This window comes from Fistularia commersonii, chromosome 25 (assembly GCF_037954325.1).
Source record: "Fistularia commersonii isolate RoL2024-O1a breed Wild chromosome 25, RoL_Fcom_v1.0, whole genome shotgun sequence".
NCBI classification, from domain to species: Eukaryota; Metazoa; Chordata; class Actinopteri; order Syngnathiformes; family Fistulariidae; genus Fistularia; species Fistularia commersonii.
The window spans coordinates 6,866,862-6,888,718 of NC_141308.1; the positions used below are offsets into that span (position 1 = coordinate 6,866,862).

The window sequence follows — 21,857 nt, forward strand, 5'->3', positions numbered from 1 at the left end:
TGTTTTTCAGAATTAATTTAATACATTGATTTTATTCTCAGCAATTATTTTTTATCTAATAACTTGATATTACATCAAATCACCATTTATAATCAGCATGAGTGATGAAAACAGCAGATACCCACAACAGGCTGTATGTTTGCATGTGGACAGGAGGGGTAAGAGGAGGGGGGGGTATATAAAGGAGGATAGATGTGTCATTTCATTGTGTCATGCCGGAGGGGTGACTAATGATTTACTGATTTCATTTTTCTAGTCATTGTGATTTGCGGTGGTGAAAATAATGTGGCGAGACAGGAAATGAGGGGAAGGAGAGGGAAGGAGGCTAGAGGAAAGGGTAATATGTGTCTGAATGGCTGTGTGTTTCCATGTGTTTATCAGGTCCCTTCTGACTCTTCCTTGTCCTGGAGTGTATCAATTTCTACTCCCAGCAAGCAGCTTGCCTCTAATCCTATAAAATGTGGCCAGTCATATAAACTAAACAGGGCGATACGAAGCAGCTCAGAACTACACACACCTTATTAGCTTGTTTCACGTCTCAAGTTAACATCAGTCCAAGGTTATTCACTTACATCAAACAAAAAAAAAAAAAAAAAAAAACATACTTACAATCTCTCTTCATCACTGCCTCTGTCACCAGCGCATTAGGTCCACATAGGCAACTTTGTTTTTGTCTTTCCTAAACTTTTGAATATAGGGGTTCTTTGTTCCAAGGTTATCCTATACTGACCTCATTCACTGGTGCCCTCACCATTTCTATGAATTTAGTACATTATTCTATTTTGTGCTGCCAAAATGTTCCTGCTTTGATCCCCCCTCACCGCCTCCTGAGTTTCTTACCTCTTATTTTATTTCTCCCTGCTACCCTGGTTTTCCATTTTCTGTCCACTGCGGTATTTTCTCTCTCCATACGTACCCCTCAGCCACCTCCATGCATTTCTCTGTCGAAGATAAGACCTATAAAGCCTCAGCTTATCATTCTAATACGATTACTTTTGTTGATCTGCAGGTTGTTGCATCTCGATACATCTTTATGACAATTCCATCTTTTCATGACTGCGCCATCTGCAAACATTCATAGGCCTGTGAGTCCTCCAAAACTGAAATGACCAGAGTCACAGGATTCAATTATGAGATGCAGCACAAGTCAGCAGATGTTGTTGTCTCTCTCACATTATAGCTTCAAGTCAGGCTGAAGGGGAAATGGTATCAACAATTGAGCCGAAGGCTGAGACACCAGTAACAACAACACTTGGGAATATGGCGACAATAACAGGAAAATTAGGAAGAGACCGTCATTTTTTTTTTTTTCCATTGATCACTCGATGCTAAAATGTTTGTATTCCACTATTGGGAATGCAAATCTCATATGTTGCAATAACTTTAAGGTAGCGTACAGTTCGGGACCAAGCTAAAACATGTATTTTCTGGTCTACCTATACTTTCTTATACACTGGTGACCTGCCTCTGTTTTCCCGACTACATCCCTTATGTTACTCCATATTCCTGCGGCTGCCTCCTGTTCCTCCTGTTCTCCTCACAGCCCGTCCTCATGTGATTGCATGTTAGTTGGTATGCAGGCTCGGCACGCCATTGTGCGTTCTTGCTTGTCAGCACTCTCTTTTTTACTTCTCCTTCTCCCCTTTCTTTATTTCTCCACTGTTTCCCTGTGTGTTTTGTTCAAGACATTTAAACAGTCCAACCTAGAAAAAAAGAAAGAGCGAAAGCTAGAACTGGCTTGGATAAATGGATGGTTAAATGAGAAAGAAAACAGAGATATGTGGGTTATTGGTCAGGGAGAATGTTTTCACTTACAGAAAGAATTGGGAGAAAAAATATATAACCCCAGAGAGATAAAGGGTAGAAAAAGAGAGAATGAAGGAAAGAGAGTGATAGATGGGGAGGGGCTATAGCAATAGTATTATATGTATAGAGTTCTGTGAAGGTGGAAGCTTGCTACAGTAGCAGAATGACAAATGGGTCTCGAGTGACAGAGTATTATATTAAAAAGTAAATTGATATGCAAATGTGGAGTGTATGGCTTTGCTAGACAGGGATAGCTGTCCTCATTGAAGTGGAACAGAGTGAGACAGAGAAAAAGGTGAGGGCTTTGGCGAGATGGTGATATAGGAGTCTGTTCGTTTGAATTTCTGGGTGATTGGTGCCGGTTTAGGCATTTTAACTAGCATGAAAATAGGCCTATTTGTACGGGATATGTGTTATAGCGCAAGTATACTGCAGTAATGGAATGCTGGCAAACAGAATTATTTCAATGATAGACAGTATCAAGTTCACATTGTGGCTTAGTCTCAGGAAGCAGTTGGAATTGCAGCAGAAGTTACTCCTAATAATCCGCTCAAAACTCCATAAACACCGGTATTTCGAATTAACTACTTGTGGCATTCAAATCAATAGCAGACTATTAGTCACTCAGCAAAGCTGACTGACCTTGTTTCTCACTTCTAAATGAAATAAAGCACAGAAAAAGTTGATTTTTCATTTCCAGAGCCACATCTGATAAAGAAAGGTTAACAGAAATGCATTGAATACCAAGAATATTCACTGTATTGGCTTTGAAATAAAAAAAAAAAAACAATTGCCTGGAGTTTTGCTAATTAAATCTTATATTCAAACAAAGCTGCATCATTAGTGTGCAAAGCACATCATTTGACAGTTGTGCATCCCTTGTGTTCATGTCCCACATGTTGTTACCTTTAGGCTATTGTCATAACACGGCCAAAAAGTGACAAAAAGAGGGGGTGTAAGTAAAGACTCACTCTGAAGCTTATTTTGAAGTTGTGAATTTTGAGAAGTAGTGAAATTACTTATTGGATGTGACTGATGCAAACAAAATCTGAAATACAGACCAACACCTTAAGGCTACCACCACATTTCAACACGGCTCCATATATGTGAGACGCTCACATTTTGATTTATGACGTGCTCAAATTCCACCATCAACTTTGTTTGTTTTTTTGTTTTTTGTTTTTTTTTGAAAACATCATTTCTCATGTTGGTTATAAAAATGAACCTGGCATGGTTGTGAAAAAAGAAGTAGGTGACAGGCTATGAATGACTTTATGGGCAATTTCTTTTGGTTGATAATGTGAAGCATCAACTTGAATTCTACATGACTTTATCCACCTTTAAAGAAATGCAAGTTATTGCATCAAGGGCTAGAGCAGGTTTTGTGAGGAGTACAATGAATTACAGCCACTGACCCCAACTTTAGGATGAATGATTCGGCCCAAGCTGCATCTATCCCTTTTCTGGTTCGTTCAAATGTGTGTATACAAAAGGCCATGGACAGCAGAAAATAAAACTTTCTATCTGTGTACAATAAGAACTTCGACACAAAAGTCAACACATTTTTTCAATAAGATGGAAGAAGTCCTCAAATTAGCTCTGGCTAACAGCTTAGCAGACCATTAAGGCGTAAATGGACCTGAGTTAATGTGTATATAATTAAATCAATTAGATTAAATCTCATATGGTAATTCATGTTGTTATTTTACGGCCAAATACCTAAGTAAAAATGTCAAAGAAGTAAAGTAAGTTAAGATTATTGCAGGAATGTGAAAAATGGTTGCCATGACATAAAATATTTGCAGTGGAAAGAAAATATACTGTAGATACATCGATCTACTAAACAAACTAAACATATACTTTTATCTGTATGTAGACCGAAGGAACATAACATTCGACAATTGTAAACAGACAATTATAAACAGACAGAACCGTTAACAGTTCAATGACATCAGCCGAACTTCGCCAAAGTTATTCAATCAAATATGTTTCAAACATAGACATAACTGACAGCCGGGAGACAAAAGGCAAAGCCATGTCAGTTTTTTTTTGCCATGTTTAAGACCGCAATGCTAATGATTCATGACACTTCTAACTGGAGAGGAGAAATGAGTCCCTCTGTAATTACTATGGAAATGTGTTCATTTCCCATCAGACGCACACAAGTGCACATCTGCAACCATGCACCCGTGGAGACACATACACACATGTGTCTGCATGTGTGTGTATCTGATGGAGATGTGTTCTGAAACAATGTTTTGCCAGTAGTGTGCCTGTTTGTGGGTTTACGTATATGTGTGTCTGTGTGTGTGTGTGTGTGTGTGCATGCATGTCCCAATGGGATTCTTCCATTTGGCGCAGAGGTGTGACCCATGTCTCCATTCCCCATATGTTCAGAACACACACCCTCAAGCACTGTGTGTGTGTATGTGTGTGCGTATCTAGGGGGTTAATGATACTCCCTTGGTGTTCGACTGGCTTGAGCTCAGCTGATAACCAGGTGACACCCTATCCTCAACCCCCACAAGCCCAGCCCCATCCCCACCAGTTACTTCAAAAAACCAATCTCTACCCTGCATGAGAAGATGTTCGAAAGGAGCCCCCAGTGAAATCCGGTTTAAACCAAGCTGTAGCACCAATATATAAAAACCAACACTTGGTCAGGTGGTTTAACTTCAATTGGCTGAGATTTACTTCATGTCACCCCATCACATCTCCACCACTATATTGTGTTGTGATACGTTTCTCCTAGATAGACATGCCTCATTTAGATTTTTTTTTTTTCCTTTTTCATTTTGCCTTTATCTCATTCATCATCTATTCTACAGATTTGAAGTTAATAACAGTGGCCATAAATGTTTGGAGTAGCAGTTTAAAATCATTGCACCAATACTCCATCCAACTATAATTTAGACCACCACAACCTCCTAATCAGAATCCCACCTGGGTTTGGCCATGAATGTTGCATATTACATTCCACACAAAAATTACTCCAAATGCAGTGACATTTACTGGCCAGCGGGTTTGTCAGTGTGACACTCAGGTGTGTGTTGGAGTCACTCCAAAGAGAGCTGAGGGTCAAGCCCTCAAAAATTCTTTGCCAAGACTAGATGAGTTCCAGGCAGGGCAAGAAAATGTTCGAGCGTCCAGCAACGGCTTCTGTGCTTAGGTTGAATTTTAGAGCAAAACAAAGAAAATGTTGCCAATTTCAAAGGAATAGCACTGAGAATGAACAACTTGGAACTCAACAACAGCACGTCTCTCGACTGAAAAGGAATGTTTGATTACCGAAGCAGATTTTTTTCTCTGGAATAGATAATACCATATCACATTTATTCCATTGATTTTTCTTCCTTTTTCTTATTAAAACTCATCTGACTACTTTTTTTTCCCCCACATTCCTTTTCTCTTGTGTCCTCCCATCCACTGCTAGAATTCTCTGGATTCCAAATTCTTTTTTTGCTTTCATCCATAATCAATTTGTCTGTTTGACAAACAAGCTGCTTCACATGATCAGCACTCATTTATTTAAATCTAATATGGGAGAGGAGAGCAAAAGAGAGGAGAGGAGACACAGTATTTCTGTCATGTTTAGTACATCATTATATGGTACTACCTGTAAATTTTATGTGTTTTGGTCTAAAATTATTTCGCTGAATTTAAACAAGCAGTAAATTCCAAACTGCAATGGGTGATTAAGGCTATTAAATGGTGTTGGTGAGCAAAGACACAAAGGAGTGGAAATACACTGACAGGAACACATGTATGTGGGCGCGCGCACACACACACGCACACACACGCACACACACGCACACACACACACACACACACACACACACACACACACACACACACACACACACACACACACACACACACACACACGCAATGCCCCCCGCAAGGTCCCTAAAAAAGAATAAATTTAACACTTCCTCACAGCTGGCCAACTGGATTGAGTTGATCAATTTATCAATATTTGGATCACTGGATTGACCCATACTAAACACACACATACACACATACACACACACACACAATCACTGAACCGCAGGCAAATCATTTTGAGGGAAGTGGGAAACAAAGAAAAGGAGGAATAGTTTGTTTTAAGCTTGCAGGCTTGGCTTGCACAGAGGGACTGTGTGGACGGAGAGAGACAATAAAACAATGTATCCACAAAGCAATCAGCCAAGCAGTAGGATTTTTATGATTGAAGAAAATACTCTAAATAAAAAAAAAAGACATTTAAAGTAGACAGTGGCAGATGGCCAAAGGAAAGAATGTTGACTGGTATCTGTTAATTACCTTGCCAATGTTTCGTAAAATTTATTTTTTGCTATGAACCCGGTGTGACAAGACTTTCCTGTATGTGGTCGATAAACGCAGATTATGCAGGTTAGCTTAGCAAAATAAAACTAGTATTATTCGCAGGGTGTGAAAATTACCAATTTTGCCATCTTGAAATAAACAGTCCAATGATTCTAAAATGTTCTCATTATGTTCATAATAATAGTAATAATAATTATATAAAATTGTGAAACACCGTCAATTTTCCAACAAACACATTGCAGACACGACTTTTCTAAGAAAAGTGCAGCTTGTACTTATTAAAATTTGTTTTCTTGTACATTTGTCTGTTTCGTTGTTTTCAGTTTTAGCTCTTTTTTATTGTCTTTTGTTTATATGCAAGATGATAAGCAGACAATTTTTAAAATGTTTGACTTTTGACTGAGTTCTACCCCGGAAAAACATTCAAAATGATTAATTAATGGTATCTGATGTATTCAATAATCATCAGATCATTTTTTTCCACACACAAATGAAGTAGCATCTTATACTTTATATGCATTTCACTTTTACCAACTCTTAGTCTAATATCTCTATGTGTGGCAGCTATCTTCAAACTGATCATGACCCAGCGGTGTGTTCCTCCTTCAGGCACTGTGGATATATCAAAGCTAAACAGGACCCTGATGAAGAAAAAATGCAGTTCCAGCATGGCCGAGGTAATGACACAAACACACACTGATTGACAGAGGAGAGCATGAGCCGTGGCAAAAATGATCCCATTATTTCATAATAAGTTCACATCGATAAAAATGTACTGCAGTTATCCTTCTGAGGTGAATGATACCCAATATACACATTACTTATATTAAGATTACTTAACACCCAGCAGCAATAAATCATATCCTTGTCCAAATATGAGGCAGTAACCACTATAAGCAATATAAAGAGGAGTCTGTGATATACCTTAAAATATACAACGGCACCCAAACTACAGACAACCTACTCATCAGTATAACTATGAGTAATTCCCAGTGCCTAAGCAGACGAAAAAAGATGTGTTTAATTATGTAATAGCATGTGTTGATGCAAATCTTTCACTTTTTGGCATCCCGAATCTGAAGAAACGTCGTTTCTTCACAGTTTTTTTGTGTTACTGTATGATCACAGAAGGTGGCTCCTCGATTCCTGTTAAAATTATGAGTCATTTCAACACCAAAGCTGCTTGATTATACAATGGGTGCTCTAGCTCTTCTGGTAGAGCACCCACACTCACACTATTATAACACCAATTATTCATAAGAATAGACCTGTCAGTTTCGTAGTGTTAGCATGTAAGTATTGCAAACACAGGCTTGGTATATTTCCAGTGTATTAATTTAGGAAATATGGTAACAAAATGTACCCTTTTGTTATTTCTAATATTCTCAAAATTTTCACATCCACAGTAAAACTTCCTGGCAGTAGGACATACATTCATCCCCATACGTATGAGGACCCCAACCAGGCCGTCAGGGACTTTGCCAAAGAGATAGATGCTTCCAATATACGCATTGAGCGAGTGATTGGAGCCGGTGAGTCCACCCGCTTGTCTAAAATACTGTTCTCTATTATGATACGTGATAAATCTGACCAATTCATTTCTGGGGTTTTATGGAACTAATGAATCATCGAAACGATCACATTTGTGTGTGTGTGTGTGTGTGTGTGTGTGTGTGTGTGTAGGGGAGTTTGGAGAGGTGTGCAGTGGCCGCCTGCGTGTTCAGGGAAAAAGGGAGATCTACGTGGCCATCAAAAGTCTGAAGGCAGGATATTCAGACAAACAGAGAAGGGACTTCCTCTCTGAGGCCTCCATCATGGGCCAGTTTGATCATCCAAACATCATCAGATTGGAGGGTGTTGTCACCAGATGTGAGTGTTGAATAAAATCTTACTCTGTTTATTTTGTCTGTGTGGGTGTAATCATCGCTCCCATCCCTATATCCCCCCCCCCCTCCTCTATGTGTGTTTTGTAGTATGTGTCTGGCTGCCACAGGAGCTGTTGGTAATGTAAATAAGAGCTGACCCTGGATCTGATAAAAGCTCCATCCCCATGGTAACACTGTGCTGACACATGGCAACAGCAACTGTCTGCCTCTCAAACAGCCACTTGTTTACTTCACATGATTGTGTTTGTTAGTTAGAGTGAGTGTGTGTAGGTGAGGTGGACACAGGCCTGGTTCAACAAGATAGCTGATTTGTTATCGCTGTTCCTCGCTGTTGCAATCACACAGTCTCTCCATTTCCATTTATGCCTCTCTTGTCTCATATTCATATCTGACACTCTTTCAGTGTCCGTCTAATCTTCTCAACCAATCATCTTTTCTTTTTCTCTTATTCTTTTCCTGCGCCGTCTTTCTCGGTCAATCTTGCTCTCTCCATCTCGCTGGAAAAGGCATGTCACATTGAGAGCAGGCAAATCCCACTATTGTGCAATGGGATTTATATTGGGAAAAAAAAAATAACAACACAAAAACTGATTATATAGAGGAATTATAAATGTGTGAGCAACTGCATTGAAGCAGCAAAATGTAAATCACACGGGAAACCGGGGGAAGTGAGGGTCAAAGCGAGGAGTGGATTGGCGTTGTTATCTTGGCAGCCGTGCCATCACTTTGTCCACGGCTGTGGGTTTTATATTAGCGAGAGAGACAACCATGACATTTTTCACCATTTCTTCCACTGAATGTAACTTTGAATGAAAGGCACAGATCATTGTTCTGGAGATTTTCCAACTTTTGTTTATGGAAAGAGTTCCCGAATTGCCAAAACAAATATCAAATGCAGTAACCTAACTTTCAAATTAAAACAAAATGCTGCTGTACTTTTGAAACAGATTAAACTTCGGACATGTGTGTCTCAGCTAAGGTGAATACATCCGCTAAATATCGCAAATGTTACAATGCTATACTTAAATACTGTGATTATTAATATTCCTTAAGGTCAAGTACACTCCCCACCACACCATGGTACGTCTTCAACTGTCCATTTATTGGTTTATGAAATTCCACATCACTGGAATGGACCTTTTTATTGGTTAACAGTGACTTAGATCTGCCCCCCAAACATTGATAGGATTGTGAATATAACACTTATGCGTTTTCAGACTCTTGTTTGGTCCGCACATCGATGCTACAGCTGCAATTCTCCTGACAGGTTGTTGTGCAGATGTTTATCTAGCAAAAAGCAGAATGAAAAACCTATGAAACATGCAGGCAGACAAATACTCTTACGATAGCTAGAACAAACACACACCAACACACACTTAAAAGATCTTCAATCCGACACACACTGGTGCTCAGTGGCACTTAGGCCAACAACAAAAGAGCAAATGCATATGCATCGGCTTTTATCATGAATATTAATAATTCATAAAGTTAATTGGATGTGTTTTTTAGCTTCATAAATATTCAGCATCATGCATATTAGTAATAAGCACCCACCATATTTCTTATTCACTTTACCCCTCTCTCACTTTGTCTAACTAATGCTTGATGTTAACTTTGACTTTTGAACCAGCATTGTGGCAGTCGGTATAAGCACTGCGGAAACGGAATCCTCTAATTATGTATGTATGTATATATATATATATATATATATATATATATATATATATATATGTATGTATTTATGTATTTATTTATTTTTCACTCAGACACTGACATGTAATTATGGCACTTTTACTTTCTCTCTCTCTCTCTCTCTCTCTCTCTTTCTCTGTCCCACACACACATACACGCATGCGTACGCAAATCCAGCTTAAGTCTAAAAATGACTGCCAAATCCATGAAATCTATTGCAGAGGATAATTATACAGTTATGGCACATTTGACAGTGACTCAAAACCAGAGCATTGCTAGGACACCCTGCTTATTTTAACACAAAAAGGTTGTGCGCACACTACTCTGTGAATTCAATGCAAAGCAAATTACATTCATAAGACAGCCTTATGAATATAAGTAATATGTCGGTGCATCATGTTTATTTGTAGTGTGCAGGCAATCAGTGTCTTTATATTGTTACATTTGTTTCTTTGTTTCTTCCTCCTCACCTGCCTTCACGGCACATTGAGAAGCTGATAGAGCCCCTCAGAAACAAATCTCACTAGCAGAGCAGTAATTTCACAGGTCACAGCCCAAGGTGTGCATGTGCAAGCAAGAGGGGAACAGTTGAGATGGGTCAATAATTCCTTCAGGCCTTTTACACCAGCACCAGCTGGTCCCTTCACACTGCCCTCAGTCTAATCAGGCAGGCTGACCCTTCCTGCTCCGGCCTCAGGTGTGTTGGAGTGGTTTGTGTTGATGTTAGTAGTTGGGCACATCAGCAATAGCGGGAGTAGTATGTATTTACTGTAGTCTTAACAGAGTAAAATAACAGTAAGCGTTGACTTCACACTTGTAGTAATGGTAAAGAGGCATTTAAATGAGTAGTTACGGCAAATTACGTAACATGTAAAAGTATGTCAAACTAATAGTTTATGCACAGTGCACAGTTAATTTTCGATGCCAAAGCTTTGTTGGTTGTTCGTAAATGAATCCTGGTTACTGTAGCTGCTTTACTGAGCTCAGGGGGGACGTTGTTAAGAAGAACACAATGGTATTTTATACCACAAATACTTAAAGGGATGTTAAGCACCTCATATTGTGTGTTTGCACAGTATCATTTTGTGGCTCTTGCAAAATGTTTTGAAATTTAGCCTGCAATGCTCTGTGTTTTTTTTAACACTCCTATATTCAGCCAGCATTTAAATTACTCTGACATATAATTACATCTCATATGACTAATTGGTAGTATTGAATTTATTCATATGACATAATCTCCCCCTTAGCTGCATTAAAAATGTTATCTTATTCACGCACTAATAGGAGGGACTGCCAGACAGCTGTTGATAGTGCCAAAAATTAACTAAAGGGCTGGGAAATTGTAACATTTTGCTCGCTTCACATTAGTATTGTCCAACGCTCGCTGCTTTGACTGACATCGGTAAATAAAACTGAGTTGAAAGATGGCTGCCACGAATGTTGATCAGGTGATGCGCACAACTCTTGATTAAAATAAGGGCTATTTCAAAAACTGAATTTGAGATTGGATCATCTGCGCTGTTGTAGTTGTTTTAAGTCAAATGGTGCACAGCTGTGACGTGTGGACCCTAAAGTGCATTTGTTGCGATGGTGTCTTCCTGTGTGACACACCTCTAAATGTGTGTGTGTGCACGTGTGTCCTCTCAGCTTCCCTTCTGCTTAAAATCACATGAGCCTTCAGCTCCTGCAGTGCAACCACGCTAATAACGTACTCCGCTGTCTGTCACCTGATTGTTGCTATTGTCATGCTAATTGAGCGCCACATGCAAAAAAAAGGGGGAAAAAAATAGATCATCCTTTTCTTTATCTGTCTCTACGCATCAGCAAAGTGCAGCAATCTGCTCCAGCCCCTCCCCGTCCCCCCTCTGTCCTCCTTATCTTCCTTTCATCTCCCCATCCGTCATTTTATCCGTCCGTCATTTATGTGTTTTACAATCGCTGCAACAATCAGCTCATTTGGAAAACCCTCAATTACAGAACTCCATCTCATCTGCCCAGATCACATTGACACAGACACACACGCAAAGATTTTTACACACCGTTCCGCATAGATGCTGTTAAAATAGGGTACAGTGCACACAGGCTTTCTTTTTCGCTCTCCCTCTAAAGAAACTAGTGATTAGCCGTTAACTGTGTGTCATTGTGTGTAGAACAATAAGTATTTCAACACTCCTGTCAGAGTGTTTGAAATTATTCATGTTTACAATACATTTGCAGATCTCGAGATTGGGCCACACGGAAAAACGAGGAAGGGGAGAGACAAGAGGGGGAAAGCAGAGAAACGTGAAGATGGGAGGGTGACGTGAGGAAGAGGGGGATGGATGAGATAGGATACAAGAGCAAGGAAATGAGAGAAGATGGGACTTGAGAACAAATGAGGACAAGGGGGAAGATGTCTGAAGAGATTTGAGGAAAAGAGGGGCAGGTAGTCGAGAGGACAGATGTTGAAGAGACAAACGTGAGGAAATGAGAGGAGATGAAAAAGCAAAGAGGGGGAAGGAGATAAGGTTATTGAGTTTCTGTCTCTGTTTCTCAACATACTCCAAGTCATTACGAGGGGCTTCCCAGAACAGAGATCTGTCCTGTGTTAAAAGCATTGTATCATTTATTTCAGGCCCTTAACATTAATCAATACAGCAGTTATTTCATTTTCCCATTCGTACCTTGGGCTACCTCATTCAATAACATTGTACTGCAGGCTACTAGCACGCACCAAGATAGCGACTTATAATTTAATCGTCCAGATGTATACATACTTTCACTTTCATTTAAACTCACACCAACTTACTCCAGAAACAGCCGCTGATAATTTAATTTACAAGATACAATGTGTTCATGAGGCTTCTATCATTTTCAGTACAGTCATTTGTGGCATTATTCTCCAAGTGGTTCATGTATGCGAGCGTGCGCTGACACACACACACACACACACACACACACACACACACACACACACACACACACACACACACACACACACACACACACACATGGTCTTGATGATGTTGGCTTTATCATCAGGAAAGGAGAGAAAACATTTTTTCTTCTTTTTACTTAATGAAGATCTGTAGAGACGGGTAAACTTGTCTCTGATCCATTCCATAACACACTCCACCTGGCAAAACATCAATAGCCAATCTGCACACATATATATCCACACAAAAGGAGGTGCTTTTAGCTCTGCGAGTGTCAGTGTCAGTGTCTAAAGGCAGTGAAAGGCAATAAATTAGAATGAATATGAATGTGATTAGTTAATTATGTGCTTTCAGCGGGAAATTGAGGCACGATTGCAAATGTTTGGCAGAGTGGAGCTCCATGACAAGCTCGAGAGGCTCCTTCCTGTGTCTGAGCGTGTGTGTGTTTTCTCAGAAGGGGATGAAGTTGCAATGAAAAATGAAAAAGGTTCATTGTAACATTAAGTGTCAAGCATATGTGTGTTTTGCACCTGAGTGAAAGAGATGGAAAGAGAATATAAGGCAGAATCATATGAGCGTTCAGCTCTAGGGGTGAATTCTTTTAGCATTCGGAGTTGCAGGGTTTATTCAATATGGCACTACTGTGCAGAATGTCTGTAAAGTATATCGGTCAAAGCATGAAATAGCACTATAAGTTAACATAAGATCGTGTTTCATGCTTTTCTCTTGACTACATTTACCATAGTGGGCCTGAAGATGATACTGTCTTCTTCGCTGGTAACAAACACCTAATTTATTGTCACATTTAAGACAGTTTTCAATTTCATGGTTGATGACATTTAAATGCATATTGCTACTCATGTCGGATGCACACAATAAATTACACATGCATTCACATCCCATATGCACCATAATTCAAACTCAATTAAGCATGTATGTTTGTGCAGCAAATACAGGTGGATGTACGGCTGTGATTAGTCAAAACTCTACTAAAATAGTTTTACACACACACAAACACACACACGCACACACACACACACAATGCTCCTCTGATCAGAGCTGAAATCAGGTGATCATTGTGTCCTTACCACTTACCATGGCCTGAATCCTTTCTTTACCCCCGCCCCCCCTCACACTCTATCCCGCTCTCTCTCTCTCTATCACTCTCTCTCACAAACACACAGACACAGACAGACACACACACACACACACACAGAGGCCCCATGTGGAGATAAATGTGACCAGCAGGCCTCACCCGCAGCAGAAGAAAATCCAATTCTCTTTCACTTTTATCCCTGAGACTAATGTTACTGTCAGAGAAGACACCTCCACCAGAGACCCAGTGACTCCGGTGTTGTCTGTATCCCTGTGTATGTGTATGTGTTTATCCCTGTCTGTGAGTCACCGTGTGTGTTTGCTGCAGTGAGATAGTGAATTCATTTAAGGTGATGTATTGCTGTCTTTACCTCCAATCTCACTGTAGGCCTTGGTGGTGTTGTTCCTGCTTTACCATGACAAGCTTTTGACCCTTCTTCCTCTCTCTTTGTTTCATTTCATCCTCACCCGTGCTAGAGGCAAATCTTTTCTTTCCATTTCACACCTCCCCTGTTTTATCCAAGCAGTGTACAACAAGTTCTATTGATCATTTCTGACTTTTAAGTGCACAAATCAAAGTAAATAATACAGGAATACGTATTATGTGTTTAATTGAAGATTGAGAGAAAAAGCATTCTCTAGGACACTCCCGCACAATGACTGACACGCAATCATCTTTGGTTATATATTGCTTATCTGATTATGATTGGAAAGCTCTCCATGAGAGAGCTCTGTAAAACAGGTAGCACTGCCTGTTTTTCGTGCAAGAGCCACTGTGCATGTGATTGCTGGTACTTTGTTAATCATTTGTAGGTCCCACCAGATGCCATGCAGGGCACTATGGTGCACACAACCTGTCAGTCAACCACCTCTACATCACACACATACACACAAAAAACCATGCAGGTGCATAGCGACCCAACCACAACCCCCTTCCCCTTGAGGCTGATTAGTATTCATGAGATCTCAGGAGCCCCCCTTGCATACATGCACACACACACACACACACACAAACACACACACACACACCAATATTCTGGTGGATTGGTCCATTCTAATTATCTCTTGGCGTTTATGGAGAGGGCTGATTAGAAGCTGTCAGTGTGACTGATGACGACACCATGTTATCCCCTAGAGAGAGCAAAAGACGGAAAGGAAGGCCGGTCACAGCTGTGGACTACATCATTTCACGATCCTCCTGGTTTTATAGTTGGTGTCTTTGTTCCTCATAATTCTGTTTCACTAACAGCTGTCTTGTTATGTCTCTCTGTAGGTAAGCCAGTGATGATCATAACAGAATTCATGGAGAATGGCTCTCTGGACACCTTTCTCAAGGTGAGTCATGGCTGCTGGTGAATCCCCAAGAGAGAGAAAAAAAAAAGGACACTCTCCCTCTCAAGGTTAAGGCACAAATCCTTGTAAAGGTCATGCAGAAATCTCCCTGGTGAAAAGTGTTAACAATGACCTTCATATCATCATGTTTGTTTGTAGTCTATATTTGTGCTAATTACATTTTTATTACCAGTTTTCAGCAGCGTCCCACAACAGTTCAGCCTCTGTTAAATTGACCACTTGACCAGTATTGACTCAATTATTACAGTAATATTTTATGATATTACTAAATTCATCTTTTTTTCTCTTCCTTAGATAACATATCAGAATTAGATGAAAGAAAAAAATAAAATCCATGGAACTCTGTTGAGGCACAGGTTTGCCAATAAACTAACAGAATGAAAACAGTTAGAAGGGACCATCGCTCAATGTCTTTATGCAGGGGCTGAATATTAATTTAATCCTTGCTTTTAGAAGTACGTTTTAGTGTAGATCAACCACTTATATTTATAAACGTTAAATAGCATCTCTCATTTAAATACATTTTATAGACTGTTATCAGACACATTTTCCAAATTAATAATATATGGGTTCTGCATCGCCTGCTGGGCTCCATGTTGTGACTCGGTGACTCGGATTGAGAGTTGGTACTCAGTCAAATCACCGCAAAGTTGTCATGATCAGCCGCTAATACACATCAATTTTATTAGCACCACTAAAGTCAAATTAAATGAAAACTGACAGGATAAAATAACCAAAACTCACACAGCATCTCAGAATAAACACACAGCTGCATGAAAGTTGTATGTCATATTGTTTATGATGATGAGGATCATAAAGAGTCCATTGCACCACTGCATAATTAAAGAATTTTTTTCACAACTGATCTGGGCTTGTTGTGTTCCAATGTGTCATTAACAATATTCACCGTTTATTAAGCAGCCACCTCTTAGAAGTCATAGCAACTCTTTTGTCAGGGAACCTCTTACGCTTCCAGTTTGTTCATTTCTATCTTAATCTGACCATTTTATCTCAATCTCCAGTTTATAGTTAGGATCAAAAAAAAATCTGTAGTTTGCCAAAAATGATTTCCCATCTCCACTTTCTTCACGTCTCCTTCATCTAATCCCTCTTTCGCTGGCCAACCTTTCCTCCTCCTCGCTGGCACGGGGGTGGGCAGATTGATAGAGGAAGTCTGTAGGTTTGTTAGACAGTCCAATCAATCAGCATCTCACAAAACCACCGGCTAATTAACTTAGTCCACAGCTGCCGAGGAAGACAGAGAAAGAAGGAGAGAGAGAAAGAGAGAATATAGCGGAGGGAGAGGGTGCAGAGATGCAGAAAGATTAAGGAAGATAGATGGATATATGTAGAGTGAATCAAAGTAATACATAGTTGTCTCCGAAAGACAGAGATGAATGGAGGGAACAAAGAACCGGAGGGAAGGAGAGATGATATGAAGGAGAGAGGGTGACTGATAACATGGATGGGTTTTTAACAGAGACTGTTGGCTCAGGGCAAAGATAATTGGCAGAGGAAGGTGAGCTGGACCATCATCGATCAACAGGCCGCACTCTTTGCCAAAGACAGCTCAAATCTTGAATCCAGCGAGCTCTGCTCGGACACGCGGTCAGTGTTTGAGAAGGGAATTTTGTCTGCTCTGTCAGATCCTCTATTGATCTGCGGTAGAAGAAATTAATCTTTCACTGACCACCCTGCAAAGGCAGGTTAAAGCTCATGGTTAGCAAAAGCTGGAAGAGATTCAGGGTTTAACTCAGAGGGGGCTTTAGTATTGTGGATTACGGCCGCTGAAATCACTTGAATCCAAGTCTGAGTCAGCAAAGGTTATTGAAGGATCTGAGGGATCATTATACCATCCTGCTGCGACTTAATGTCAGCATTTATACTGCACTATTTATGATCATCCTTCACATTGTATCTCCTTGTAGAAACATGATGGGCAATTCACAGTGATCCAGCTGGTGGGCATGCTACGTGGCATCGCATCGGGTATGAAGTACCTGTCAGACATCAGCTACATTCACCGGGACCTCGCAGCCCGCAACATCCTGGTCAATAGCAACCTGGTGTGTAAAGTCTCTGACTTTGGCTTGAGTCGTGTTCTTGAGGACGACCCGGAGGCTGCCTACACTACAAGGGTAAGACTGTCGACATTCTTTATTTTCCAAAATCAGTCCATATCTGCAGAACAGCCCCCCCCCCCAAAAAAAAACTCAAAAATATTATTTACCCAACAGATAGAGAAACTGATATACCACCAATCCACATGTTATCCCAAATCTTAATCAAGCATGGTTTTTCCTTTTGCACACTGGTTCGAAATATTTTAATCTGTTCTGACTGGGTGATCGAACATGAAAGACAGTCTGCTTGGATCCATTAATTTATCAGTTCTAGTTGACATCACTATGTCAAAATCACAAATTTGGAGAGATGTGTATCTCAATTACTGGGACTGATTTAATATTCATCCTGCAAACATGTTAAACCAGAGATGTTTTATGTAACCGCTGTTACCAGCCACAACAATACAGGAAAATGATTTAGTACTGGGGTGTGAGTTTTTCCTCTAATGATGCTGCATTACTTGAGATAGGGAGTCCAGATAGAAGTAAACATTACAATCATATCACAGTTTCTTGTAAAGAATCTCATTTGCAAATTAGATGCTGAGAATCAGCGGACGGTCATTCGGCACTCTCTAAAATTGATTTTTTACAGTAAGAGCATAGATTTCACAGTTCCATTAGGAGAGGCCTGTTCATTTTTTTTTTTTTTTTTGCCACAGATAATGACCCTATTGAGAAAGAGAGGCTAAGAACATTTTGTTGCTATTTTCTGTTTTTGATGCTGCAAATATTTGAGTGATTTTCCAAACGGAATCAATGGAACCGCTGAATGTGAGCCAAAAGATTTGTATCTCTTTCTTTCCACCACAGCGTTGCATAACTATCAAGCAGGAAAGTTCATCATTTGTGTTAAAAGAAATCCTACTGACTTATATTTATTTATTACCTGAACTTTGTTAATATTTAACATTGTGACATCAATTTCTTCATTGTTTGTACTTAACGGAGTTAAAGAGGAAGGGTTGAAGAGGGCACGTCTGGCTGCTTAAAAATGGAACAAGGGATCATGGCTCATGTCACTCCTATTATGAGAGCCAGTAGAACAAACACTCTAAATATGAAAGTTATCAGGATACCGGTTAACTGATAGCCCCAAAAAACATAGGCATTTGAATGAAAATGTTAGGATGTGTCAAGTGCTATATCGCTTTTTCAATGATTCAATGATTCATTTAATCTTTATACTGACATGGAATGTCAGAATCAGTTCAGCCATACAATAGACAAATAAGGCATGGAATTCAAGATATAAAACTCACGACTTTAAGAGTTGAGAAGAGATAAGATTTTCAATCTTTACACTATCCAACGTCCTTCATCCTTACAAGCTCAGCGTGGTTTAAAGATGACAGCAGTATTTCTTCAGATTTTTTTTTTTTTTTTAAGATCACTACTGATAGTTGATGCAATAAATGCACACTGTTCAAAATACCGACAAACTGACACACATACCAGCATGTTTATGCCTATATATAAATAAATCTGAAGTCAATATAAACCTCACCATCCTCACACAGAGATCTTAGAATGAAGAAACCCAAACATCAGTGTGTTAGACCACTGCAGAGTAACTCATCTGAAATGCCCACAAGGAGATAGCATTATTCATATTCATAGGAAGTGTTGGGGATGTTATTTTTAATATGGCATTAGCATTGCCCTGGGAGGAGTGTATCAGCCGCTGACTGCTCTATTGCAATGTTACACAAATGCATGCAAGCAGACGCACATGCAGGGATGCGCGCACACACACACACACACACACAAACACACACATCTACGTTAGCAGACCACGATGGAAAGCAGCAGGCACAAGGAAGGCAGAAAGAGTGGGGGTGTTAATGAACACTAAGATTCTAGGGGGTCGGGGGGGTGTAGGGGTAGAAAACCAAAAAGAGATTGAGAGCAGTAGAGAGAGTAAAGATGTCAAAGAAAAAGATCTAGCGAAAGCAGTTAAGAGATAAAAGAGGAAGGGGTAAGGGTGAGTAGGGAGCTGGTAGAAAGCGAAGTATAGTGCAGAGTGACTATAAGGCTTTGTCTTTTATTTGACTTTGACCAAGCAGAGATGAGGGAATGCTAGGTGGTGCAGAGGCAGCTGCAGCATGGTAAAAAGCTGAACCGAGCTGTGTACAGGCATGTGCGTGTTTGACAGAGCGTATAAGAGAAGGCAGGGGTCTTTCACTGCCTATTGTGTCTGTAAAGTGGACTTAAAGAATTTCTTTCATCTCTGCATCCACAACAAAAACACGGTCACAAACAGAATAAAAAAAGGAGTCTGTTGACAGGGGGAAAAAGGAACATCAGATAACACTTGGAAGTTGGAGTGTCATCCCTCTTGGTCTCCTTGATGGCTGCACTTTCCTGGGCTTCTCACTTCACGTTGTTTTATTGTTGTTACTACAGTGGTTTAGGTCATGCTGGCTGATTGATTGCAGTGGCTCTCCAGAATTCTTGTATTAAAATAATACCTCAGTATTTACATCATTAGACACGGGGTAGAGGTATGAGTTCAGTGTCAATCTCAGCATGAATGTGTTTTCAATGTGCTCTCACCGCCAAACCATTTACAGGGAGGAAAGATCCCCATCAGATGGACGGCTCCAGAGGCCATCGCATTCAGGAAGTTCACCTCAGCCAGTGATGTCTGGAGTTACGGTATCGTCATGTGGGAGGTGATTTCATACGGAGAGAGGCCCTACTGGGAAATGTCCAACCAGGATGTGAGTCACAACCTCATGCACTTCGTTCCAGTTACAGCGCTGACCATCATACATGTCAATCAGTTCAGTGTCATGTTCAAGTCTGTTCACTGTCTTACTGTTTTTACTTTCTACCGGGTGTATTACAGGCATTCTGCTTGCAAATTCTGTAAAATACCTTGAAGCCCCCACTGTGGTGTGACTTTTCATTCCATGTTAATTTCCTTCTCATACTCTGTGGCCAGAACTTGATTTTTTTCATTTCTATCTTGTGTAGGTGATCAAAGCAATAGACGAGGGCTACCGTCTTCCAGCTCCAATGGATTGTCCGGTTGTACTGCACCAGCTCATGTTGGACTGCTGGGAGAAAGGACGCAGTGACAGGCCAAAGTTTGGACAGATTGTCACAATCCTGGACAAGCTTATCAGAAATCCTGCCAGCCTCAGAGAGCTGGCTAACAGCTCAGCATGGTCAGTTGAAGAACGCTACAAATATATTTGACGCATAATGACTAAACCATTTGGTCTTTAGACAACTGGATTATTTTATAGGATGCTTTTGAATGAAGGCATAACTACTCTACTTTAGATTAATTTTAATAACTAAATATTTCAACAATATGATATTTTATAATATCATGACAACATCACAGAAAACATTATAGCTATTTTCAAGAGCGCAAAAGATGAAAAGTAGAACAAAATCACTGTTAAGTGCTTGGCAGTAAAGAACTGTGTGCTGACGGAAGACATAAAGGGATGAGTAATTAATCATCATTAATTTTACCACCCATCCATCCATCCATCCTCCCCCACTTATCCGGAGTCGGGTCACGGGGGCAGCAGCCGGAGCAGTGAGGCCCAGACCTACCTCTCCCCTGCCACATGGTCCAGCTCCTCTGGAGGGACCCCAAAGCGTTCCAGCGCCAGCCTGGAGACATAGTCTCTCCAGCATGTCCTGGGTCTTCCCCGTGGTCTCCTCCCAGATGGACATGCCCGGAATACCTCCCCCAGGAGGCATCCTGACCAGATGCCTGAGCCACCTCAATTCACTTCTCTATGTCATGGAGCAGCGTCTCTACTCCGAGCTCCTCCCAGATGACCGAACTTCTCTCTCTATCTCTAAGAGAGAGACTGCCAACCGCCTTACAGCTGCAGCACCAGTCTACCAACTCAACAATAGAAACACAGAACATGGCCAATTCGGGCTCAATGTCCCACGCCTCCCTCAGGATGTGGTTGTAGCTCTGCTGGAGGTGGGAGTTGAAATTCCTTCTGACAGGGGACTCCGCCAGAAGTTCCCGATCCGACCAGATAGTTGATAGTTCCACCCCTCTCTTTACCCGAGTGTGCAGGACATGCTGCCGCAAGTCCGACAGCACAATGCCGATTTAAGAACTGTCTCCTAAGGTATGATGGTGCCAAGTGCCGATATGGACATCTTCATGCCTGAACATGGTGTTTGTTATGGACAATTCTTGACGAGTACAAAAGTCCAATAACAAAGCACCACACCAGTTCAGATCGGAGGGGTCATTCCTCCCAATCACACCCTTCCTAGTTCACACTGTCGTTGCCCATGTGAGCATTGAAGTCTCCTAGTAGAACCAGGGTGTCCCTGGTAGGAGGACTCTCTAGCACCCACTCAAGGGACCCCAAGAAGGGTTGGTAAACTGAACTGTTGTCTGGATTGTAGCCACAAACAACAGCCAGAACCTGTCCCTGGACGTCAAGGCGGAGGGAAGCTACCCTCCCATCCACCAGGTTTAACCCCAAAGAACAGGCACCGAGTCAGGGGGCAATCAATATGCCCACACCTGCCAGGCAACTCTCACCGGGGGCGACTCCATAGTAAGCCTCTCGAGGGGCCTGGTACTACACCATGCTGTGCATCAAGGTGAGTTCGACTATATCTAGTCGGAATCTCTGATCCTCACGCACCAGCTCAGGCTCCTT

General features: G+C 40.8%; 1 protein-coding gene across 2 annotated transcripts in view; it reads left to right on the forward strand.

Moving 5' to 3' along the window:
* LOC147219015 (ephrin type-A receptor 3-like) overlaps positions 1-21,857 on the forward strand; it is an 80,939-nt gene that overhangs the window by 54,062 nt on the left and 5,020 nt on the right. For both annotated transcript variants that reach the window (XM_086171948.1, XM_086171949.1), the window contains exons 11-17: positions 6,742-6,809; positions 7,539-7,664; positions 7,816-8,001; positions 14,994-15,055; positions 17,002-17,211; positions 19,773-19,922; positions 20,179-20,372. In XM_086171948.1, coding sequence (XP_086028074.1) covers positions 6,742-6,809; positions 7,539-7,664; positions 7,816-8,001; positions 14,994-15,055; positions 17,002-17,211; positions 19,773-19,922; positions 20,179-20,372 — 996 coding nt within the window. The remainder of the gene's footprint in view (positions 1-6,741; positions 6,810-7,538; positions 7,665-7,815; positions 8,002-14,993; positions 15,056-17,001; positions 17,212-19,772; positions 19,923-20,178; positions 20,373-21,857) is intronic.